Source organism: Chaetodon trifascialis, chromosome 16 (assembly GCF_039877785.1).
Source record: "Chaetodon trifascialis isolate fChaTrf1 chromosome 16, fChaTrf1.hap1, whole genome shotgun sequence".
Taxonomy (NCBI): domain Eukaryota; kingdom Metazoa; phylum Chordata; class Actinopteri; order Chaetodontiformes; family Chaetodontidae; genus Chaetodon; species Chaetodon trifascialis.
In genome coordinates, this window is record NC_092071.1 from 16227064 (window position 1) to 16253666 (window position 26603).

General features: G+C 42.5%; 1 protein-coding gene across 2 annotated transcripts; it reads left to right on the forward strand.

The window, feature by feature from the left end:
* Positions 1 to 458: 458 nt before the first annotated feature.
* nectin3b (nectin cell adhesion molecule 3b) lies at positions 459 to 25789 on the forward strand. 2 transcript variants are annotated; one of them, XM_070983720.1, is made up of 8 exons: positions 504 to 647; positions 8422 to 8769; positions 8936 to 9235; positions 10522 to 10639; positions 10932 to 11083; positions 21397 to 21541; positions 23657 to 23759; positions 24134 to 25789. In XM_070983720.1, exons 1-8 carry the CDS (start codon positions 569 to 571, stop codon positions 24305 to 24307), a joined length of 1419 nt encoding a protein of 472 aa, XP_070839821.1. In that variant the 5' UTR covers positions 504 to 568; the 3' UTR covers positions 24308 to 25789. The 2 variants fall into 2 exon arrangements, with proteins under 2 accessions (XP_070839820.1, XP_070839821.1); XM_070983719.1 differs by lacking the exons at positions 21397 to 21541; positions 23657 to 23759; positions 24134 to 25789 and adding an exon at positions 14115 to 18530 and having other exon boundaries at positions 459 to 647.
* Positions 25790 to 26603: the final 814 nt, after the last annotated feature.

Here is a 26603-nt window from a genome sequence, read left to right on the forward strand (position 1 = left end):
AACAAAATGAGTGTACACTTTAAAGTTCAAGAATTAGACAAGTAAGCGTTGCTTTTTATATGTTCGCATGTTGGCCTCATCTGCACCAAAAATGAATCAGTTCTTCTCAATTAACTGTCCCAGTTTCCACCAAATTTTATTGAAATCTGTTAAATAATGTCAAAATATCCCTCTGACTGACAGACAGCGAAACAAACAAAACAGACCGGGTAGGCCTCCATATTGTTTTTGTCAGAACATTTATTTTCAGTAAGTAACCAGCAAAGACAGCGAAGAAGAAAGTGGTTTGATTGATCAATGTATGTCGGGTTATCAACAGCGATGACGTAATGTGTATACTAATGGATCATTCTTCCAGGGGGATGTCGCTGTTGGACCTCGACAAATGACCGTGCACTTCCATTGTCAGGTGAGCTCAGGCTATCCCCGCTCCGCGCTGAGTAGATGGTACAGTCCACATGCAGCTCGGAGTTGTTGCTGAGGAGGTTCCTCCGTTCAGCACATACCGTTAAATTGGCATGCAGCTTACGCCCGGGTCCTGGAGCAGGAGACTGCGCTGCTTTTGAAAATGTTGCCGCCTTCTCACCGGAGTTACCTCGGACAGCAGAGCAAGGTCGCATTATTTCACCTTCTGTGCAGTATTACAGGTGAGTCTGGGTTTTTGTATGGCAGTTTTTCTATGTTCCCTAACGCTACAGAGAAGTTTTGTAAAAGAGCCCGTTGCCTCGCGTATCATGCTGAAAACCAAGCGAACGAGTGGGCAAAACTAGCCTCCACCGTGCGCTGAAGCTGTGGGTTATTTCGAACTAGCAAGTTTAACAAGTGTAGCAGGTGTCGTTTAAAGACTAAAGGAAACTTGGTTACAAGTTCACTTGGATGCTTCGGAGTGGTAGCTGGCCAGCGTCACCACCGCGGATGATGGTGCGACCCGAGGCTGCCATAGAAACAGTCCATAGAAACCGGGAAGCAAGGCAATGATATAAATATATATATATATATATTTATATATATGCACCTTTACCCAACCTACACTTGGGTCATTGTAGATTCACTGGCAGCCATATTAGCTCCAGAAGCGTTTTCCATCAAAGTAACATGCTGCTATGCTATGTGTCACGCCAGCAGCCTTTTGCAAAATCTTAAGAAACTTAACGTGTGTCACCAGAGAAGACAATGGTTAATGTTAGCACCTCCCGGGTCGGAATGAGAGTCAGCCACCATGTGTCTGCAGTGGACTTTGAGCTCATTATGATTTAATCAAGGGGTGGGCAAATTACTAACTACACCCTGGAAAACGCCAACTTTGTCCACAGTGCTCACACACTCAAAAAGCAGCGACGCTGCAGTTTAGCTCCGACTCTGTCACGAATCCGTCCTCATCTGTTCTCAAGTCAGCATATTGTGTGTTTAAAAGAAACCAGCCAAAGTGCATGGCTGGATATTATGGGTTGGGATGTGTTGACCACAGGCAGCTTTTCTGTACCTCATGAAATCCCTTTCCTCTGCAAAAAACAACAACAAAAAGTTAAATGTTTACTGGATAAATAATGAAGAAACTTGTTTGACATCGTGTGATGCACAAAACCAAAAATCCCTGAACAAAATAATTAAATAAAATGAAAAGGGTAGGAAAAGGACCTCTAATTCACTGAACATCTTACAGTGTTAATGCAACACCAAAAATCGCTGTAGAGTTTACTCTTACAACTCTAACAAAACAAAGTTAGTATTTACAGGCCTGTGTTACTGGGTCTTTTGCAGTTCTCTCACTTGGTAGTGGTTATGTTTTAGCCATAATACTGACAGGTGTGTAATATAAAGGATAGAAAAAATGTGTTTCATGCCATAAAAATGTTCCATTTCAGAGCATCATTGTACATCACCGTCACTCTAGCGTATCTATGCCTTGCCCAATGTAAAAGATTTGCTCATGTTGCACAAGAGAAGCTCTGAAACTCCTTTGTTAAAGACTTGACTTGACCCAGAGAGCCTCTACCACATTATTAATGTACTGCATGCTCTGTCATGTTATTACCGGAATCCAAGAGTCCATACCTGAACAGACTGTTTACCTCCCTCTGAGAGTTAAGGTTAAGGAGGACAGACAGGTGCCCATTTATCTAGCTTCAGTTTAAGTCTGCTGTACATTTCAATGAGGAGTTTGACCTTGTGCCTTTTTTGAATGCAAAATAGGTGCACACACCCTCACAGCTAATAATGTCTAGGTCTTAAAGGGGAACAAACACAGTTTCTGAAGACTTGATGTTTCATACCGAGATGCACTTTATTTTAAATTCTGTTAATCTTATTTCTGGCCACTAGGGCTGACAGATACAAAGCCACAACATCTTCTGAAGTTGTGATGATCATCTGGCACTGGCTGATAAACTGATGTTGATTCTCCATAATGACGAATGTGTGAACTGTTACATTTCTCAATTAAATTCAGTGGTAATATCAAAAATAATCCAGGTTTAATGCCCAACCAACATGTTAAATGTGCTCCCATAAAGGAGTCGGAAAGCCAGTTTTCTGCTGAATATTTTTGGTCTTTGGAAGCTTTAAGACCTACACTTTGTATTAGGTCAGGTTCTCCTCCTTTACCAGCTACCTCATACAGATTGATTGATGGAACTTTGTGATGCTACCAGACATACAGCTGATCTTGTCCTTTTCATGTAGTAGAAATGATTAGTGTTCCTGCACCTCTGCATTACTGCTCTCTGCAGTCAGCTAGAAATGCGCCTTTTGTCGCTCCTGCGTCTGTGCGCCTTTGTGCAGCTCGATCAAGCCAGTCATAAAATGTGCAAAAAGTTGATTTGAAGGTCTGATAAGCCACACTATCAAACGGCCATTCACTCCCTCCTTGTCCTGCTCTGCACAGCTGGCTCTGCCACTTCTACCCTAACACCATCACCATTTATGTTCTGATTTCCGCTTTTAACAAGACACGCTGCCCTCTGGCAAGACACACATATTAATACACTCGCTGCCACATAAGTGGTGCATGTGAAGGTAATATTGACTAAAGTGAGAACGAGCAGCAGAGTGTCCCCAGGGAGCAATGTGTCCTTGATGCCAGGATATCTATAATCTGTTTTCGTGTGTGTGTGTGTGTGTGTGTGTGTGTGTGTGTGTGTGTGTGTGTGTGTGTGTGTGTGTGTGTGTGTGTGTGTGTGTGTGCGCACGCGTGCGTGTGTGCGCGCGCCAGAGAGAATGACACATTGTGGTGCATTTGCAAATCAAACTGAAAGTGTCTACTGTAGCTGCTCTCTTTGAGGATATAAGGATTGCAAGAACTTAAAGCAGTTTCTTTTCTTTGTCTCTGAAAGCACAAGGAGAAGGGAGAAAACATTCTTATGACTATGTCAAGATAGGCTGCATACAAGATCAGATAGACTTTGCCCTTTTTCTCATCACTTTTTTATTCTGAGTTGGAGAAAACGAGGGCATGCTTATGTAAGGTTGTCGTTGTGTCACTTATAAAAATTTAATACGGTCGCTATACCTCTTCCATTACATATTCCGTGCAGGACAAATGCTGCTTTCTTTCCTCTTACTCTGCTGTTATTCTTGTCATCTAGCTATTTCACAACAAATACAGTAAGTCGTAAAATTAGTTTTCTACTCGACAGAGGATCAGTCACAGTATATCATACAGTAGATGCCATGTGGATTCAGTTGTGGCATTTTCACATATTTTATACATACTTTTTTTTTGTTTGTTTTTTATTATGCCTGTTGTCAAAAAGTTTGAATCTTTTACTGGGTTAGTGTTTCCACTTGTGTGTTTTTTCTTGTTTTTGTTTTTTTAAGGAGTGCCCGTTAAGTCCCTTGCCATTAAGTACCAGTTTATTTAAATGTGTTCTCAGCGGTCTGCCTCCTCACTTAATCACCTGAATTAATCACTTGCAGGGCTCAAGACTAACAACTTTTTTTTACATCTACACATGTTCTACCAGTTTTCTTTTCTTTTTAAAACTTAGGTGATACAGTAATATTACAATATGACACTAGTTTTAGACAATTTATTGTGGTGGTGCCAAACATGAACCTTAAACCTGAATTATCAGTAATAACAATGATTAGGGGCAGTGGCAGAGTATTTTTTGCCTAAACTGCGGTGGGGCTAATCCATCAAGGCATTCGAATCAATGTCAGTATTTCAGTTTCAGTATATACACAATAAAAAAGCACCCCTCCCAATAGCTAGAAATAGTACACATTAAGCTACTATGGGTTACATGATTGCATTGATTCCTTTTTTACACATGCAAAATTACATGGAGAGCAACAGCCGTGGATGGTCGCCACTAAAAACACAGTTTCCTGAGTTTGAGTTTTAAAATGGCACGTTAGTTTAACACGACCGAGACCATAGCAGTTTAAGAGTCAAAACACGTCAGCAGCAGATCAAATATGCTACTCAGGCTACCAAGACCACAGCAAGCAAAAGCATGAAAAAGTACCGGGGGCACACGAAACGCAATAAAGTCGATGCCATTTCCAAATTGAGCCTGTTATTAAAAACATAGTTATAATCGCCATCAATGTTTTCAAAGGAGCACAATCCACCAATGATGGTTGAAAAGTCGTTATCCAACACGCCCCCCAGTGCCAGGAGCTTTTATGTTGTGCCATGTGTTTGTGGAGAGGCTGCTCTGATGGTCGGATATTGGTTAAAAATCAAAAGAATCCTTCGTAAAATGATCAAATTCTAAATAACTAAAGCACTTGAACAGTGTAGTGACATTGAGATTTCTTTTACAGTGCAATCTAGCCATAACATGCATCATCTGTTTTGCTTGCCATTTAAGTGAGTGAATTATATATTACAATTGGTAAGCTAACAGCATGCTAGGGGAAAAGAATGCACTTGCAATCACACTTTTGATTAATCATTCAAAGTAGATTCAGATTGGTCTACCACCACAAAGTGTAGCTTCCTCTCAGTTTGCTTTGACAGAGAGACTTGCCTCAGATGGCAGCCAGCACAGCTTTGCAAGCAACTTCACAGCAGTAATGACCTCCCAGTAACATGCAAGTGAAAAATTTGTTTTGTAGTGCAGACAATGACTAATTCATGTGAACAAATGCTTTGAAGAAATGTGTTAAAGAAATACAAGAGTTTCAATACAATTTGCCAACAGAATTAGACTATACATAGTTTTTTTTTAACCCAGATTTCTGACTCAAATAATTTCCAATTCATATTGAATAGTTTCAAACTGTCATAAAGTAGTTCCTCCTGCATTTTGGAATAGCTGAGTGTACTGTTTTGGATTCACTCGTGGAAAAATGAAAGTGGTCATTACTTGTCATTACTTTATGAAAGGGTAGCCTGACATGTCTTTCAAGCCTGTCTTATGCCTACATGTACAACCCCGGTTCTTAAAAAAATGGGACAGTGTAAACCAAAAATAGAAATGATAGAATCATTTGCAATCAAACTGTGTGTACTGACAACATTTTTATGAAGTAGCTCCTATAGTAATGTCCTTTATACAGTCACATGTTTCACAGAGCGGTGAACCTCGCTCCATCTGTGCTTGACAATAACTGAGCCTTTTAAGAATACCCCTATCATACCCAATCACGATGCTATCACATTCTGTTTTATCTACTTTGTTCCCATCTACGTTACACAGTGAGCCAACTTTTTGGAATCGAGTTGTACGTTGAAACAGTTTTTGCTTAGGGTAAGTTCCTCATACTGGCCAGTAAAAGATCCCTAGATAGATGCTTCCAGTGGGATTGATGGGGGGACAAAATCTCCTTGTTCTGTGCAAAAATACACTCCAAAGGTTATTTGAAGTTGATATTAATCCTCAGCATTCTGAGTTAGCCAAATCAAGTGGATATCATCCAACGCTGCAGTCTTTTTACTGCAGTCTTTTACCACAGTTACACCGCAAACATAAAGAGGCAATTCTACACTAAAAAGACTGTGACTTTGGATGATATTCACTTGATTTGGATAACTCCGATGCTGAACTCTCGCATTAGCATATTATGCATTTTTGTACAGAATGAGGACTGTGGAAGGAGATGAATGATTTCAGCAAGGCCCTAAATAGTTAATAAATTTAGGAGCAGTGTGTCCACAGCTGAGCATGTCCCCACAATACAATGATTCTCATGATTCCTACTCTGCACAAAATATGCTAGCAAGATTTGATAGCCACAGTTGAACATTGGCTAATTTTCTTTAACACCTCCATCTGGGACAACGTGTGAAAGGAATGGAAAGCTTGCCTTGTCAATCATTAGATTTCTCAAGCGGATTAATACATATTTACAATATTACCATGTAATATAATTTATTCTCCAATTTCACACTGTTTGATTAAGCTAATAGGATTTTTGTTTTTGTCATTATCTGGAATCCCTAATAACAAACCTTGTAATTAACCTCTGAATCCATAACATGAAAATTAAACTAGTGGAAACTGGAAACAGTACGGTGTTGTCACGAACTCCATCTTTAATCCCCTGGCAGAAAAAAAGGTAAAAATAGACATTTTTACTTCATAGTGTAGACGTAGGGAAACTTCTGCGGTGCTAATATTTGAGGACATTGCCTTTTTGAAGGAGATTGGCCAGAGAAAGAGCGGCTTTTGGCAAAACAACAATAGAATATTTGCAGTCAGTTGCCAAGCAGCGCAGCAGGTTTTGATTTATGATGATGTCTTCCTGCTGGCAGCTTGTTGCAATTAGTGATCTGGTTGAGGGCTTTGGCAGTCTAGCAGTGTTATATTGTATTTTCTGAATCAGTAAGGTAATTCCTCTGTTTTTTGTCGAGTGGAGTCCTGGTGATACATTTCCTCTCACTTGTGTTTCGTACGTGACTTTCCTCTCGCCTCTCCTCACTCTCAGCCCTCCTTTCTTCTCTCAGCGATGATGTCATCCTCGTGTTAGCATATCTCTTCCCATCGTTTTTCCTGCCCGTCTCGGCCTGTTCCCTTCACATCCCTTTGACTCTTCTTAACACGACGTTGAGCGCTCTGCTTTTGAGAAAGCCACATTTGTGACAGGTGCAGGTGACAGAGTGCATGGGCTGGATATATTTGGACAAAGGACATACTGACGGCCTGTTTTTATTTTCCAAATTCAGGTCAGGAGGAGGAAAGCTATAGAGACAAAATAAATTCATCAATGGAAAACTCAGTCAGCTGTGTTTTATTTGTTCAAAAGTCCAACACCTGCTGTGGTGGTATCAAGCTTTGATTCCAGACTGACACCCACAGATGTCAGATGGTACTGAACTTGTACAGATATTTTTTTTTTTTTTTTGAACACCTGACGTCAGCGGTAACACCAGAAATACTCCTCTGTCACTCAGTCTATTGTTTATTTTTGGTTTTATTAGAGATTCTTTGTTTGTTTGTTTGTTTTTTGGCCTTTTGACAAGACAGAGGGGAGGGGGTGGATGACACGTAGTTGGAGGCCCTAGTTTGGGATCAAGCCTGGGCCACTGCAACAATTAATAGTAAGGGCGCCCGGTCTTCCAGGTGAGCTACCAGGCCACCCTACTGACCATAGCATGGCATTATTGATTAGTCACCTGGTTTGTAGATTGTTAATTCATCCGCTCTGAAAATTAATTTCTTTTCAAGTTAATTGCGTGCCATCTAAATTAGGGCTGCAGCATACAAAGTTTTTCATCATATATTAGTCTGTTGATTATTGTCAGATTAATCAATTCATCGTTAAGTCATAAAAAACTTCTTACACAGGTTCTGGGAGCCCAAAGTGATATCTTTCAGGTGTCTTTAGTCCCATCAGTCCAGAACCTGAAAGATTTTCAGGTTCAAATTATATAAAACACGTAAAGGCAGCGAAAAAAAGCCAAAAATTCACTGACTCCGCCCTCACTAATGTAAATATGCTGCTTTTCTTAGTTCTCAATTAACTGAATATTAAACACATTTTATAGACACAGTTACTAATCAAGAAAATAATCAGCAGATTTCTCAATGATAATGATCATTAGTTACAGCCCTCGCTTGGATCAGAGAGTTTACCATCTTTGCTTGATTAAACAATTTAAACAATCAATAATCCAAATTATTTCCAGTTAATTTTCTGTTGATCAACTAGTTGTTTCAGCTCTACTATCCAAACGGGATGGAATTTATATACTATACTTTATATACTTTATATACTGTGATTTTAAAGTCTTGGTTTCAGTTTCAGAAGTCTTATATAATACATTTAATAAAATACCTTTTTTGAAACACTGGATTTCTCTTTGTGATCGTTGGGATCTGGATTAATACAAATGAATAATTGCAAAGCTGTAGTGCAAGTGCTTTTAATTTTCAACTATTTTGATTACCGGTGTTACAATATTCAGACGTGTTTGCAGATGAACATGATTGTGTGTGGTTAAAGTCTTGTTTTTGTGCATCTCTTTGGCAGGTGTTTGGGGCAGTCAGGTGGTGGTGCCTCAGAGGGTGAACGCCGTGCTGGGGAAGAATGTGACGTTAGAGTGCAGGGTGGAGGTTGGCGCAAACCTAACTCTTACTCAGAGTTCCTGGGAGCGCCGTCTGCCTTCAGGCTCAGTCACAGTGGCTGTCTACAACCCACTGTTTGGCATCTCCATCCCTCCAGAGTTTATCCACCGCTTGTATTTTCGCTCACCCTCCTCACACGATGCCACCATCGTACTGGAAAACGTGGGCTTTTCAGACGTTGGGATCTATACCTGTAAGGTTGCCACATTTCCTCTGGGAAACACTCAAGCCGCCACTACTGTCAATGTACTTGGTATGTACATATATATATATATACATATATATATATCCACACATGTATGATGTATGTAACACCTCTTCAAGAAAACAGTTAGTGTTCCTATAGGTAATGTCAAGTACAGCTGAAACAATTAATGCACAATCTAATGCACCCGCCCCTTTTTTATCTTTGTTCACAGTGGAGCCGAAGGTCTACGTGTCTGCGGGTTCAACTGCCCTGATCGATGGTGGCAACGACACCGTGGTGGCCACCTGCATCGCTGAGCGGGCGCGGCCCCCTGCTGAGGTGTCCTGGGAGTCCAACCTCTTTGGTCAGTCAGAAGTGCAACTGTTTGATGAAGTCAACGGCACAACCAGCACACAAGTGAGCTACCTCTGGCAGCCCACACGTCACATCCAGGGCCACACGCTGACCTGTGTGGTCCGCCACCCGGCTCTGCAGAGTGACTTCAGGATCCCTTACCAGCTCAATGTGCAGTGTAAGACTTTGATTAGATATTTTTAACACATCACTGAAGCAGCCACTGGCAAAAAAAATGTTATTGACTCTATTGGACTGATCAGGCCAGAATAAACTCACAGGCCTGAAGTGAGTAGATTAGAGGGTGCAGCAGAGTCTACACTGTAAAATGGAGTGATTTTTTTTCTGGTCCAAGAGAAGAGGCCCAGCTGTCTGCTGAGAGGGAACAAGTAGTGGCAGCTATTTTCCTGCTCCCTTCCTTCCCCTCAGCATTTAAACACAGTGTTTAGCAGAAAGTACAAGAGGAAAGACTTAATATTAAAGGTATTTGATTTCCAACAGCAGTCAGCTGATTAGGTTTGGCCTTGTCAGTGTTGATGTTTGATGGATTTGAAGCACTTCAACAACAATTCGCTTTTGAAAACCGCTCAATTGACAGATGAAATCAAGGACATTCCATGCAGTCTCCTTACAGGTATTAATTGTGGTATAAGAGAGGCTGTCCTTGGTGTTTTCTTTGGGTTTTTTTTTTTTCTTTTTTTCAAAGCCTGTATTTCTTTAGGCTTTTCTATGTCAGTACATGTCCCTGTGTGCCCCTAAACTGTCAAAAGTGAAAATGTTTTCTGCCAGTAAGCCTCTGTAGATGTTAGAGTACATATCTGTAGTTTGTGGGGTACAAATGGATGTCTGCGTACCAGCTGCAAATAGACTGGGGAGAGGGGTAAAATTACCTCCTTGAAAATCTCTTTTGTTTTACAGATACATTTAACTTTGCTCTGACATTCCGTTTTGTGACGGACGGCAACTCCTAGGGATTTTGTGTTTATTCAGTGTATGACATGGTGAACACAGTATGTCTGTAACTCTGCATTATAAGTAGTTTTCTATGAAACTAATGCAAAATGATACAGGAGCTAGATTAGTATAGATGGACCCACGGTTGACTGTTGGTTAGAAATTGTACAAGCTGTCATATCACAACTGTTTGCTTTTCTGTACACTGTACTGTGTTTGATTACAGACACCTTAGTGGATATTTTGAGGACGCAGGCTTACGTCTCTAGGCCATGAACGACCTCAGACTCCATATATTGCTGCACACAAACTAAGCAAACGCTCATCTTGCATGTGTGTGCTGATGTAAAGCAGAGTGACTGCCAGAGATATCAATAGAGTATCACAGCAGAAATATTTTTAGGGTGTGAAGATTTACCTTGGTTGAAAAGTATATTCTAAGGTTATTTCTCAGGTTTCTGGCCAGTTTGTGGGTATATCTAAATTATTTGTCGTTTTTTTCCTCTCTAGTTGCACCTGACATCTCAGTTGTAGGCTATGATGGAGACTGGCACGTGGGACGGGAAAATGTTCAAATGACTTGCAAAGCTAATGCAAACCCACCAGCTCATCACTTCAGATGGATCAGGTGCGCGTATGACATTTTCCTTTTCCTTCTTAAAATTGACGCATCACTCCAAAAAACACTGAGTCGTAGCTTTTTACAGCTAACTAGACATTTCGTGACTGAAGGGGATTGTTAGCTTTACTTTTCAGATATGTTCACACATCTTTAACTGATCCAAAATCTTCAAGTCATCATTGAATTATTCATCATTACATTCCAAATGAAATGTCACATACCTGTGTGCATGATTACATAACAGGTTGCTTGTTGCAGGTGCGTCTCTCTAAATGTCTCCCTCTCTTGTGCGTCATAGATTGGACAGTGAAATGCCAGAAGGGGTGGAAATAGTGAACAACACTTTGCTCTTCCTGCGTCCCCTCCAGCGGAATGACTCTGGAGTTTACAGGTGTGAGGTTGCCAATGACATCAACCTCCGCAGTCGGGATGTGCGCATTCTCATACAAGGTGAGCGGAGTATACACACCAGAACACAGCTGACTCTTATTGCCTGCTCTTCCCTGAGGAAGCACTGTGCACGCACGCACGTCATAGAGGGTATCACTGCCTATGACATTGTCCTTCAAGCTGAAATGTGACACTGGATCACTCTCGTCCATTCTGTGCAAACTGACAGTCTATCAAGCGTTCACCAATGATACAGTGTGTTGGCACTGATAATATTTGACCCTTTTCATTTAGTCTTAATTGCATGCTGTTTAGCCTTGATTAACATTATGCCTCCAGATGTTCAAAAGGGGAGTTCCTGAGCCAAACAGCTGCAAATATTTAAGTCCTCTTTAGACCACAGTGCTCTGCCTCTGTTCTGTCCTCTTGGCTTGGCTTCTAAGTATGTCATCTCTCTGTTGTGTATGAGGAGCATGTTCCTCTGGTTTCACAAAATCTGTCTTGTCTGTGGAGGCTCTTTTCCTGAATGAAGTTCTGATTATGATGTGATTTTCTTTTACATCTCTCTCTCTCTCTTCCTTTCTGTGTTTCTTTTATTTCTGCATGTGTCATGCAGTAAGAGGCAAAAGCCTGCAGCCTGACTGTGAGATGATGTCCCAGATTCATAAAACATTAACTAGTTCTTTTCAACTCCTATTTATTATTTATCATCCATATTTCATTTTCCTTTGAGAGGACCTGTATGGGTGTGTGCAAGCTTACATGTGTTGGTGTACCCTTGGTGGTGTGTGTTGCTGTGGTTGTGCTCACATACGTCAGTTCACTGCATGGAGTTGTACGATTCATATACTTTGACTTACAAACCTTTGGTCCATGTTTATCATCCCTCAGATGTGAATCTTTTCCTCACATCTGGCTTGGCATCAAGAATGAAGTGGCAGAGCAATTTTGCAGGACCATTAAAGCTTTTAGACTCAGATTCTTTCCATTACTTCAGCTCCTTCTGATTATGGCTTTTGGCTTTTCTGTTTTGTGGGCATCACCCTAATCCAGTTCACTTCAAGGCTGGTGTTCTAACAGTGGCAATGCATCATTACGCCTGCAAAAAACGGTGCCAAATGCATGTCTTGTGCAATTTAAGCATGCGATACACAAAATAATTTGATTATGCACTTTTTTAAATTGGTTACGCCAGTGTAGGAAAATTAAGGAGATCTCTGATACCACTTGGTTTTTCTCTCTAGTCCCATCATGAAGTCGCCTCAGTAGGTTCCACATTTGCTCCGTAGATTTATTATGATCATTTTTTACTAATATGATGATGATGATTTACCATTAAACAATAGTTTACACTGTTCATTCACCTAACTGGTGATTTTTGAGATTGTTGTGTTTAACCTAAAAAAAAGTACAAAATTTGAATGTAGCTGAATTGACACCTCTTTTAGCGCATGTCAGCAACAAATAAAACTGCAGTGACTTTCACAAAGGTAATAATAATCACAACTCTTGTCCTGGATTGCATTACGGTGCACAGGGTTTGCTAGTCCTGTGTTCACCCACTGAGCATATTTAGAAATGCTGACATCTTTTAATCCAATTTCCTTTTTATTTCTTCTACAAATATGTCAAACACATACCACTATGTCAGTCTTACCTGCTGGGACTCCATCTGCATATTGTGACCCCGGATCCTGACCACAAGGTTGAGAAACTCTTGTTTAAGGTGGCTTCAGTCACCAAACACTATGTCTGCGATTTAAAGATGGTGTCATTTACTTTGACAGTTGCAGCAATCAGGGAGTTTAAGGGGGTTTGTTACAAGGGTTCTGCGAATGGATGAATACATCAGGGATTGGCTGAATCCATTGCCATCTCTTTTTATTTTTCTCTCATTTTATTTTGCTAATTTAATTGTCTGTGCAGCAAGCTAACTCAGTAGCACAAAGAGGACAGCAACAGCATGGAGAAACAGCAGGAAAAACAGCGTCTAGAGTGAGAATATTTTCCACATCTATTAAGGATTTATTTTGACCAAGCCAGAGTTGGTGATTTTGAAGTGTGTTTTGCGATTGAGTTAACAAGGCAGGCAGCACACACACACACCTGCGCAAAAAATATAGCATGTCACCACAGGAACATTCTTCTAAGATGCTAGTTGAAAATGAAGAAGAAAATGAGGATTGTGTACCTGTAACTAGGCTCCAGTATCCGCTAGAAGACGAGTGACCACCCCACGACCCCCCCTTCCCCAGGCTGTAAGGTGTTGCCAGTCTTTGTAAGTTTGAAAAACTGTAGCATTCAACAAAAATAGGTGATGAGACAGTAGAGAAGTCAACAACAAAGTTTCGCAGAGCTATTACAAGTGACCTTGTTCTCCTGTATTTGCACCCAAATCCATTCACTCATCTTCTTTATAACTTGTGTATAATATACTCTGTTCATTCAGTAGTCTTTGATTTCTTCATGGCCTTTGGTTTGCTCTTGTTTAGCTCTCAGATTTCTTCCATGTGAATCGATTGTTGAACTGATGACAACACTGCCTGCTTTGAACAAAGAATACGTATACATGTTGGTAAAGATTTCAGTGAATACTTGTTTGATCCATGTCAGGTCTGTGATCACTGTGACTAGTTGTGGGTTTTATCTTGGGAGAATATTAGACACTTTCTTCAATTTTTTAAAAAAAAACCTTGCTGGGGATGTTTTGCCATTTCTTAAATGGTGTTCTTTATTTTAATGGAGGCACTGTTCAGACCCTGCTTATGACAAACTTCTCATTTGATCCATCATCTAATACGTCAGTTACGTCAGCCCATTGTACCAAATCCTAGACTTTCTCTTTATTTTTCCTCACCAATCATTGTTTAATAATGGCAGACTGCACTCATAAGCTCTGGAGAAGTGGCAGTGCTCACCTGAGGCATGTACTCTATAGTTTAGTATGTCTGTTAGTTTAGTTGATGTTTTTGTCAACCTGTCCCTACTTAGTAAATGCTGATGTAGTTGGCATTGACATTCTCTGCTTCTCTGTCTGTTCATCTCTCCCTCCCATCCTCTGCTCCCCTCTCACCCTCCCTCCCTCCATTAGATCCTCCCACCATGCCCTCCACCATTACTGCTCCTGTCCTAACCGGTTCTGAGTCCTCCACCTTAGTGGATGAAAGGACGCATGTCCTCCTCAGCTCCCCCACACTTGAAGCTCTACCTGAGAGTAATCTCGGCTCCATAGTGGGTGGGGCTGTGGGCGGGGCCTTGTTCCTGCTACTGCTGCTGTCTGTGGTTGGTGTGTGTTACCTACGGAAACAGCAGACCCTCCACGGGAACTACTACACCAAGCAGTACCTGGGCCCCAGTGACCTCCAGAAAGCCCCCACACAACACGAGCTCCACCCTACCAAAGCCGGCAGCAGCTCCCACCATCAGGACCACGACCGAGAGGAGTGGGGCGACCGCCAGCTCAAACACGACCGTGACCGTCGTCACCATAGCAACTACAACGGAGAGGAGTATCCCTCTAATGGCTACACCAGGGCAATGAGGGAGAGCAGTCACCGCAGCCATCAGCAGAATCACCACCGTGAACACACACAGTATTCTAGTCCACGGCAGGCCAGATGTGCCAGATACCCTCATTCACCTAAACCACAGGGAAACGGCTCCCCCTACATGTCGGATGACTGCTACGATAGCGGGCCCGAGGGTGACTATGTGTCTCACACAGACGGGTCCGTCATCTCACGTAGGGAGTGGTATGTTTGACAGGCTACCTGGTCCTGCACGAGCAGAAGTACAACCAGAGGGTTTCATTTATTAAATTTGGAAGAAACACATTATTTCTCTTCTGTATGCACATGCACACTTCTACTAATCTGTGTTCAGTAGTTCCCTTGTTTTGTCCAAGCATCCTGGTCGACACTTGAGTTAGAATGTTTCTGTGTGTGATGTGGCCAGATTGTGGACTGCACAGCCACTTTGACAGTCAACATCTACATGCCTACAGAAGTGGACATGCCGCTAGTTTGTGTGTGTAGAGACTAAAGATCCCAACGTATGTGCTGTCTCTGCCTTACTACATGGACTGCCAATTTATTTAGCATTACTAATGTCTTTCACTTGTGTGGAAGCCCTGGGGGCTCACAGATCATATGGTTGTTATAGAGGAAAGTTTTTTGTTTTCTATGAAATCAGCCTGCTCAGGCTTTGTGTCACTCACTAATTTGTATTTGTATGTGTAGATATCGCTCACACTGATTTGTTTAAAAGACCTGTGACCTCTGAGTGTGACTGGAGGTAAATCCATGAGATTCAGATGGTCACAGTTCATTTTTTCCAAAACTAAGTAGGACAGAGCAGAGACATAAAGGCTCAGTGGAAAAAAAAAAGGATTTATCTCACTGAGAAATCAGAATTCCTTCATGACTGATGACACACGCTGATTCTTGGTCTGAAAACTTATTGCACTGCCTTTTGCAAACTTAATAATGGACGACCACATGGTTTGTTTTCTACCTGATGTCTTTCCTTTATGTAACTTGCTATGATGGCAGACTTGTGTGCTTAAGGATTTGACCACTGATGTCCCAGCAATGTCCTTTCAAAGCTGATGGCCTAGAGTGGGAACCTTAAGAGCATTTCTACTGTATGTCCTCAGCTCATCTTTTATCCCCAGGAGGGAGGGATGGAGCGAGGGAAAGCAGGGAGGCCTGCATGAATGAGGCACTCACTGGGTTTATCAAACCATCATCATGCAAGTTTAAATAAGCTGGAACCATGTTACTTATGTTTAATCTCTTTATTTGTGTGACTTACTGATTATGGGAAGAGTTCAGGTTAGTTGTCCTCTTTAGTTAAACGCATTCTCCTGTTCATTACCAGATTATATTGGCTGTGTTTGAGAATTTGCACTCTGGCACCAAACCAGTGTTCTCAGAAGTTCAAGAGCGCCGTCAGGCCGGGCATTGTTGAAAGCAGGCTACAGTATGACAGCCACCATACGCTGGCCTCCTAGTCACAAAGTATTTTGTTGCACAAAGAAGTCATTCAAGAGTGCAGCCAGTACAACCTACCACAAATAACCACTGATGGACTCATTTCACTTCTCTGAGTAATCTGCAGAAACAAGACATGACTGTGTCACAGTTCCAATCTGTGGCATTAATAGGCTTATTGTTGCTTATCCAAGCGCGCAACTGCAAGCGCTTTTCATGTTCCCCTTTTTTTAAATAGCATTTATTATTGCTACCACAGTGAAACATGCATCATATGATGGATGTGCTGACACTGCCATCTGTGGTTATCAAAACCTCCTCTCAGCTTTTTATCCTCAGCTCACCAGAGGCAACAGTCAACATGTTGTTGCACTGATCATTCAATCTTTCACTCAAGATTATCTTTTGAGTAGCTATGAAGTAATAGCCCTGTGCTTTTTTTTTTTTGTTTAAAAGGGATTTCGGGCTTGATTTACAATCAGATATGTGTTCATTTGTAAACAGCCACATTTTATTGCTCATCAGATGTTGCAGGACACACCAAGTACTCTGACTGAACTGAGGAAAAATGTGTGTCATTATAGATTTAAAGTTGAATTTCAGTTTTTGTGTGAGTGGTCAGGTACACTCAGTATTTCGGCACATGCACCTATTTACCAGACAGCATGGAGGAGATCGAACAGTTTCTTTCATGTACACTAGTGTTTGTGAATACATGCCAACTTTAGTAGTGTGGTCACCTATACAATATTTGCTGCCAGATGCCAAATATTTGTTTAATTTGTATGTATAAATATGATGATGTCTCACATAAGTATTGCTGACTAGCTAAGAACTGATTATAAGCTTATATAAATGACTAACCTATCACTGTTGTATACAGGGTCTTGTAGCCTGAAATAGAAGTGAAAAGATGCTTTAGGCCACTTTAATATTACAGTCGTCAAAATGAGACTTAGTTATATTGTTCCGAACCCTCGCTAATTATTTGTCAGGGTGTGAATTTCGTGCAGTTAATAGGCTGCAGCTCTCATGGTGAGATTTGATAATGTGCCACTGTAAGTTGCAGGCAGAGAATGTGACCCCTATACTGCAATCCATGGAGTTTCAAACTGTCCTTTCAAATGCTCTATAGTACACTAGAACTAATTTACCTCCATAGACAGAAGCTTCCCATCCCACTCCATTCATCCATTCAGTTACATTAACATAATGCCTCACTTACCACTAGTGGTGCACAGGTATTGAGATTCACATCAATAAGATTTCTGCTACAATATCTCTCGCATCAAACACTATTTCTTTAAAAGAACATAGTTCCAAATAACAAAACATTCACAATGTGGATCAGCCAATGTTTCTCTAAAGATATATTGCTGTAAAAATGTCTTAAATTCCATTTTTCAACATCATGAGCTCCACAAACAAACCTTTATTGTGTTGGGTTGGAGGTTGAAATCTGAGCGACGGATATCTCAAAGCATGGGTCAATAAATCCAAAGCAACCCTCTTTGGTAGACACACCGCTACATGGAAGTGAGAATGTGTTTCTTTGTAATTTGAATGAACTGACCCTTTAGCTGCAGTGTCCAAAATGAAGTGTACAGCTGGCAATTTGTGAACCACAAAACCTCATTCAGGTTGCTGAATTAAAGGTAAGGTTTTGAGGCAGCGCGCGCTGCCGACACCTATTCATTCTGCCTTTCTGGTCACTTTCACATAAATGCAGAGAAGACCAGGAAGCAGCAGCTCGATCCCCTTCCTGTGTTTGCTTCTATGCACTAAGACGGAAATTCCACTAATCAATACACTGCTTTCGGTTGAATCGTCAGTTTGCAGCCCTGTACCTGGATTAATGAAGTTCTTTTGTACTGTGACATTTTGTATAGAGATCAGTTGTCAATATTTCTTTACTTTGAGAGATGTCCTTCACTTTGGGTTGAGAAATACAACTAGTGCCTTAGATACCTAGAAGAAGAAGTGTTTTCTTATTGTTTACGTAGGGATGTAAAAACCTGTTTTGTTGCTCTGTGAGATTTATTTATTGCTTTTTTTTTTTGTTTGTTTTGATTGTCACTACTGTGTATTAGGAGGACTCTAGTGCCATATTCACTTTTTTTGCCCTTGCCACCACGACAGTTAATGAAGCAGTGTATTTGCAAACCTAGAGGCATTAAAACACACCCAAAAAGATGAAGCTTGAATGAATTTTGGTGTAAAATGAGAGAAATGATCTCTACTTCACAGGTATCTGTCAGGGCTTTCGTTTTCTGTAGAATCACTGTTGTTCAGTGAAGAATTAACTTCAGTCTCACGTTGTCTATTAAAAGCACTTTGTGGTCATGTTTGTTTTTGTATATACTGAAGAAAATGTAACTTTCTGGAAGGAAAAAAAAAATGTGTGTGACAACAGTGGAGCATTATTTTGTCAATCTTTTTGAGATACTTTAGTTGAATAAAGCACCTTAGCACCTGTGAGTTATTTTCTCTGGAGGTTTCTAAGCGTGTCATTACTCACACTGCTCAGTCTCTGCTCCTCTTTGTGCTTCCATGAATGACATCATCTCTAGCTCCCTAACGCATAATGCTGCATACACCCCCCCTCCACCCACCCCAACCCAGTGCGCACATGTGGGACGCCGCACATGATGTAATTCGTGTTTCCTCACTTCACCGCCGCTTCGTTACTCTTCACTTTCCAAGAATGCTGTAATACTGAGCTGCTCCTCTCCGCTGGTAGTTCTGTAGTCGAGGGAGATCCAGCACCTCCTCTGCTCCCTCGGTGCCCTCCTCACCGGTCCTAGTTTGCTTTATTGTCAGGACAGAAAGGCCCTCACTCTCCCCTGCATCTCGTCCCCTTTGTGAATCTTTCCCCCACTGTCTACCAGCTGGTAAAATTAAACGCTGAGTGTTTATGTCTGGCCCGAAGTCCCCACTCTCCAGCCCATTGACTGTCCCCATGGCAACAAGCTCATCTGGAGCTGCTGATGGAGGCTGTCTTCCCACAAGCTCTACCTGGCCACAGAAAGCAGAGGGAGAGAGGGATGCAGGGAGGCGGCGTGGAGCTGAGAGTTTAACTGTGCTGCTGTGAAAGGCAGAGCGGAAAGAGAGATTTAACTACTGGAATTGAAAATGGCCCATTACTGCGCTACAGAGCGCTCCTCTGGCTGTGAGGACGCATCACACGGATGTGACCTTGGCACTGTTTAGGTTGGACTTCAGGTCCCCGAGACACACTTCCCCTAGAAGTCTTTATTTCAGCTGACCTCTCCGTCTTCCACAGATCTTATCACGGGCACAGCAGTTGTTGTCTTTCTGACCTTGAAACAGGGCATGCTCAGTCTGAAAATACACGGCAGAGCTGACAAAAGTGAGGCAGCTCAGTAAGAGCAATGATGTCAGCCGGCGACGCTGAAATTTGTGCGAGACGCTCGTGAAGATCAGTGGGTTTGCATCTCGCCTGCGACACAACAGTTTCCAAGGATACTTTTCACAAGACACAAAGGAGTGAGCAAACGAGGGATGCAGCGCTGCGTAAGAGAGACACTTTGATATTAACTCCGCAGTAGAGGTGGGATCAAACTGTCACCAGCATTGAGCTGAAAATATTGAAATAGACGTCTGAGAGAAAAATGGCAGACCACCGACCGCTCTAACCTTCCTCCCCCCTCTGCTATTAGACCAGCATCTGCTCCCTGCAGGGTCTGTTGTCTGGGCAATATCATGACCCTTGACCCTGCCATTGAAGGTTTAGGATGTGGGTGGTGATGGGGGGGGGGGGGGGGGGGTCTTGCCATCACTTGCTCCCCTCACTCCCCATGCTGTTTAATTCATGACGAGCCCGTCTGCTAAGCTGACCCTTGGCGAGCATCGGCGTGCACTTTTCCTGGCCTCACAGTGATGATGTGTGTGTGACACAAAGTGCTGAAGTGGGAGAGACAGAAAGAGTCCTGCACTGGAGCCAGATCCCAGTTTGGGGACAGTTGATCCACCACTAACACCACTAATCCAAGCCCCTCCAGAATGGGTGATATTTGGACTACTGAAACGGGAGGAAAACATCAGAACAGAACATGCGTAAAAACATTTATGCCATATAATCTTGAATCATATTCGATAAAAACATCAAGTTTCACTCCTCTGTGTATCAGTGGATCTTAAGGTGCTCTACGTGTTGTGTGTTTGAAGCAGTTTTTGTCCCTTGTCACACTCTGAATGCCTGTGAAAATGTCTGTCAGCAGGCATTAAAGCCAGCAACTTGATGAACTGCATTTTTAAAGGCATTTTGATCAACTCAAGAGGCTCTTGTCATAGTTCAGCAGCCATCAAAGATAATCGAACGGTTATTAACTGGTGGAGGACAGCATGATGGGAGAAGAGGGGGAGGGGGGAAGAAAGGAAGAAGAAGTGGCTTTCAGGGGTGAGCTCAGGCGTCCCGGCCTGCTCAATCTGCATCATAATTGAACTGTTATTTAGGATTCTCATCTCAGCACATTATTGATTTTTTTTCCACACCTCAACAGCTAAATCAACTGGAATTGACCATCACACACTTTGCTTTTTTTCCACCCCTGTCACCTTTTGTCCTCCAGTTCCTTCAGTGTAGTTTTACACATTACTGCTGATTGGCCAAAGCTCGCTGTTCTGTGAGTTTAATGCATCTTAATCACAATTAATCCTAATCCCCTCAGTGGACAACATGGAGCATAATGCAAGCATATGGTCACACAAAGCTAATTCAGCAGACGTTACAACAGCACCTAGACCCCCGCACACACAAAAGACAGAGGAAAGACAATATAGACACATGGATGGATAGAGGGATGTGAAGATGTAAAGTGAATGATTAGTGACTAATCGAATTTCAAGATGCAGGACCCCCAATAAATTCAACTGTAGCCACTGTATCTCTATTATGCGCCACCTATAGGGAAGAAAAATAACTGCAGCAATGAAGTTTTGTAGATGTGAGTTAATGGCGGCAGCACGGTGGTGCAGCAGGTAGTGCGTGTGCCTCACAGCAAGAAGGTTGCCGGTTCGATCCCTGGGTCGGGCGGGGCCTTTCTGTGTGAAGTTTGCATGTTCTTCCCCTGCATGCGTGGGTTCTGTCTGGGTACTCCAGCTTCCTCCCACAGACCAGAAACATGCTCTTCATATCTATATATGTTGCCCTGCAATCGACTGACGACCGGTTTAGGGTGTACCCTGCCTTTCACCCAATGACAGCTGGGATAGGCTCCAGCCCCCCCGCAACCCCAAAAGGGATAGTCGGGCATAAACAATGGATGGATGGGTGTTCATAGATAGCATTCATTTGCACTCTCTCATGTTGGTGTTGTTGTGTTTGTGGTATACTGAAAGGCTCTCCCTATTCTGTCTCAGACCAGTCTCAAGCAGAGAGGTCCAACTCCATTGCCGTGGCCGGAGCTGTGATGGGCGCAGTCCTCGCTCTCTTCCTCATCACTGTGTTCATCATCGTGATCCTCACTGCTCGCAAGGCCCCACCAACGGCCTACACTGACAAAGTGTAAGTTTGACAAATAATTCATGCCGCAGAACATGCTCGCCTGGTTAATTAATGGCTTGTTACCTTGTGAGGTTGACTGAAGCCCATCGGTGGGTTCAGGCAGTTGCTCCTTGCTCCTGTGGTGAGTGCTGCAGTGGTGCACGCCCTGGAGCAGAGAGGCTGCAGGACAAGGTTGAGGGGTGGCAGATAATTGTTGTCTTGGCATCAAGCCCTTGTCCTATTTTATTCGGCCTGTTCTTACAGTGCACCGGCACTCAAGTTAATGTTACAGCAAAGAAGAATCACTTTGAAGTTAAACTGTATACAGCAGGAGCAGGGTCACACTGCCACAGTCCTGCCAGTCCTGTGACTGACAGTGGATGCTTTGTGTGTGTGTGCGTGTGTGTGTTCTTTGTCTCATCTGTCTCTGTTGTGTGTTCTGAATATCTGTAACAGATGGTAACTTACAGCACTGAGCAGGATCCTTTATGTGTTGTAGTGAGCATGGATGCAACCTTGTGGGTTTGTTTGGATTAGCTCTGCTTCTGTTAAACATTTATGTCCTAACAGCAACACAAAGGTGCACGTTATGTTCGAGTACTGCTGGTCAACCTACTTCCCCTCCATGCAAACCATTATTATGAACCTGTGGACCATATCTGCAAAGTTGCAGGTTGATCCCCTCATCCCTCCCTGTTAGTGTGTCACTGAGCATCACTCCACAGAAACAAAGTTACATGCATTAAACAAGTCTCAGGAAAGGGAGCTAAATGTTATTCCTGTAGCATTTTACTGAGGGTGCAAACAGTGTTCATACATGGATTATTATTGCTCCATCTGAAGGACTTTTTCTGCTGAAATATCATTTCCTATCATCGCCCTAACTTAGAGCACTCAGTCAACTTGTGAACAAAAACCTTTGCTCCTTCAGTCAAAACATATTATAAAAAAAGTGCATCCTAATTTCAGTGACAGCGCCCCCTTCAGGGAAAAACAGAAAGACGCTTACTGTGCAGCCTCACACTGAGTTTCAAACTGACTGATTATGTGACATCGTGTTAACAGCCCACTCGCTGTTCTCTGCTGCTGTCGGTCTGAACGCTGGCAGAAAACAGCACTGTGGAGAAAATACTCAATATTTGTGCATGTGTGTGGCCCCTGCATCACAGCACTGACACTACAGCATGTGTGTGGGTCTGTGGTCAATGCCAAGACAAACTTAGCATCTTAAGTGTGACCGTGGCTGGAAGTCCCAGTGGGACGACTGGTGGGGCAGGTGGAGGCAGACCTCGTCCACTCCCCTTCAGCACACATGGTTGTGAGTGTAGGACTGCATGTCAGCAAGAGAGCTTCTCATCCCGAGGATGAAAGAGAAGAGCGGCATCGAGCGACATGCAGCCTTAGAAAATCAATGCCTGTCATGACACCGTTTTATGAATGGTCAAGGTCAGTTTCTAGGTTTAAGTTTAGTAGTGGCGAGGGATTTCACTTAATGAGGAAATCACTCTGACTTAACCGCCTTGCTGTGGTTTCAAGGAACTTGCACAGTGAGTGATTTTAGAGCAGCGGTCAAAAGTCTTTCAATTCGCTATTACATATGAAAGTCCATCACCTTTATACTGGTGCTGTCATGCTGAACCCTGATGATTTCAGCATGATCCCATTAGTATCACTGGCTCCAGCTGCTTAAAGGGATACTCCAGTGATTTAGTTTTGTACTTCCGTAAAGTTGGTGGAATCGCAAAAGACACATTTGTAAATTTTGCTGGATCCTCCACTTCCCACAATGCAACATGATAGTGTCTTCTTCAGTAATCTTCCTTACTCTGTAAATGCCTGTCTTTAAAACTCCACACCTCCCCCCCACACACACACACGCTCTCTGTTAGAAATATATAATCTACAAGCCCAGTCCAACAGATAACCCAGGTGACATCATTATGACATCATCAGGGTTGTGTTCTCAGTTAAAGCAGCTTTTGACTCAAGGAGGTGTCCCTTTAAGAAGCCCCAGAAATCACTACACCAAAGGTTTTATGCTACCTCTTTCTAATTATGCAGTTTCCTCTTTCATGTGTCCTATCTGGAAAACTAAAGTCTCTCTTCTTTGCCACTTTTTTGTCTCTGTCTCTTAAGGATTGACCTTCCTCCGACACACAAGCCTCCCCCTCCCTACTGCAGTGGAGCACCGGCTGTTCCTCTGGGTGTCCACGCATCACAAGTGGCCTGGCTCTGTCAGGTAACCCCCTCCCTTTTTATAACCACTCTCATATCACGTCAGTACACTTGTGTGGATCTGAATCATCACGAACTTATGGCCACACTACAAAGACTAATTTAGACTTATTTGGCTAGCTAATGATGAGTCACAGCAGGAAGTGATAACAACCTAGATACTTCCCGATGTCATTATCAGCGTTTATTAAGCAGGAGGCCTAATGGCTGTTCTCATTTAATATGTAGGATAGTTTAAATTTTAATTTGTGCTCTCAGCTCAACTCAAGCTTTCTTGCTCCTGTTTCTGTTTGCACTTAATCCAACTTTCTGACACTCTGACATGAAAAAATTACATGAGGAGGTAAAACTGCTTTGTGTTTTGTGCCACGGGAACAGAATCGCAGGGCGGAGCGCAGGTACGAGCTGACTGACGGGCAGCACCCACCCACAGCGAGGCCAGGACCACCGGGAAGACGAAGCCCCACACAGCAGCTGTCTCGCCTGGAGTGGGTGTGTCATCAGAGTGGGACAGACCGGGTGTACATCAACCACCGGGAACACTATGTGTGACAGACATCCTGAACACACAGTCCAGCAAGCAGTCACTCACTCTGTCTGAGCAACATGGAGAGTACAAGCTTCACCTGATTCACTGAGCCATCAATCCAGAGGAGGAAACAGCTGGCAGCATTAGAGGCCAACGTCTGTCTTCACACACTTTCATCACTTTTCACTTCACAGTGTTAAATATCTTGAAGGAGTTGTTCAACATTTCGGGAAAATTGCACCCATTCGTATTGAAAATTGACAGTATGTTTGTCAAATATGAAGCTATGCCTTAGCTTAGCACAAAGACTGGAAATGGGGGAGACAGCTAGCCTATCTTTGTCCAATGGTAACAAAACTTTTGTGCTTACATCTCTAAAGCCTGGAGTCCCTGCTGAAAGTCACTGTACCCGTAAAACCACTCGATGTACCATGTACGAATTAATCAAACAAGATATAAGGTTTTAATTGGAGAGTTCTAGAGGTGATGGCAGCTGTTTTTTTTCTTCCTACCTATGGACAGAATCAGGCTAGCTCCTTCATCCTGCTTTCAGCCTTTATGCTGAGCTAAGCTAACCACCTGCTGTCTCTCGCTTCATGGGAGTGGTACGTGAAATCTCCAGCTGTTCCTGTACTTATTTTTTTCTTTTTTATCTGTGTTTTGCATCTGTCCTGTATTTATCAGTATTTAGCATTCAGCATATCTAGATGATGCTTTAGAAATCTCACGACCATGAGAGCAGATCTCACGTCATCTGTCTCCCGATCAGCTTGCGCACCAGACGGTGCATGAGTAGATGTAGAACAGCTTTGGGGTCGTAGTTATCCACAAAAATCCAAACACTATTTTTCTTTTCCCCCTGACAGAGAGGGTAGCACAAAGCATACATCTGAGACTCTATTCTCAGGCATATCACTAGACCAAACCACGTCACATCCGAACTGCTTAGGTCCACTGAGACCAAATGTACCAACTGCAACACAGACCATGAAGGGATTAATTAAGGTATTTCTGTCCCAGTTCTGTGATTTGCTGTCGTAATGTTATGACACAGTGCTTTTTGGCAGCAGGAACCGTAGATTTGTATATGTGTAAATGTAGCCTCTGTGCCAGTGTGATTATGTAGATTCATAACTAATCAGGGAGGGTAATCTGAGACATGACTGATGTCAGTGGTTTTTATACAGACTGTAGAAAAATGCACTAGTTATATGTAAACTGAGTGAAATGCTCAGAAGATTTATGGTGAGGAGTCAGCACTGCAACGTATTCACTGTTTGTTGAAGTTGAAGCGGATTACATCCCTCATACTCATGTAAAATATACCACGTCGGTTTTTATTGCGGTGATCTGGAGAGCTAACTGTTTGAAGTGCCATACTGACATTTTGGGGGTATTCCCTCTGAGTATATCGTCTGCTGTAGTGTTTACATTACTAGATTAGATGGTCATGAGCTGTTGTCTTGTTTGATTTATGTATTAAAATTCAAGTTGTTGCCAAATTTGCTGTGATGACAGTAGATTCAAAACCATCATCTGTTCTCGCTCTGTGGAGAAACAGACAGCTCTGCAGTGCGTGGAGGTGTTCAAAAGCCTACTTAAAGTTAACGGTGTGAGTCAATGCATGTGGAAACAAGAGGAGAAAGTCCTTGAAGATCTGAGAGAGAGTTTGAATTGACGTGTCTGAGGGAAATTCATCTCAAGGTCACAGTCACATTGTATCCACTGTGATTGTCACCACAGGGAGGGAAACGCTGGTCTTATTACCGGGAACATTTTGTGTAGATGATGCAGAGTGTGAGGATCCGAAACCCACATTGTATTGACACCGCACTGCCGGTTAAAATGTTTGTCAGGACTCATTTGTTTCTTCAGATCAGTCAGTGCTCTGGGTTTCTCCATCCTCCCCTGAAGAGGCAGAGCTGACACCTTCCTAGAGCAACACCTAGTGGTCAAACATGTCGGTGCAGCTGGTGGTGAGTGTAGTACATACGGAATACATTACAGAATATATAGAAAGCATATATGACCCTTGGCTGCTCTCTGTCCATGAGAACTCGCTGTATTTAAATTATAAAATTAATAATGGCTGAATTCCATTCAGCTGCTTCAGTTTTGGGGTGCTGACAGGCTCACTGTGACACTGTCATGAATTACTGGGACACTTAAATAGAGCCATATTCAATATTATTACTGACCCAGTCTGCTGTGAAAATGTATGCTGGACTTTCACATCATTGTCAGCTTAACACAAGTCACTTTACAAAAGATTTATCGAATGCTGAGCAAACTCACTTTTAATAAATAACCTTTTATTGG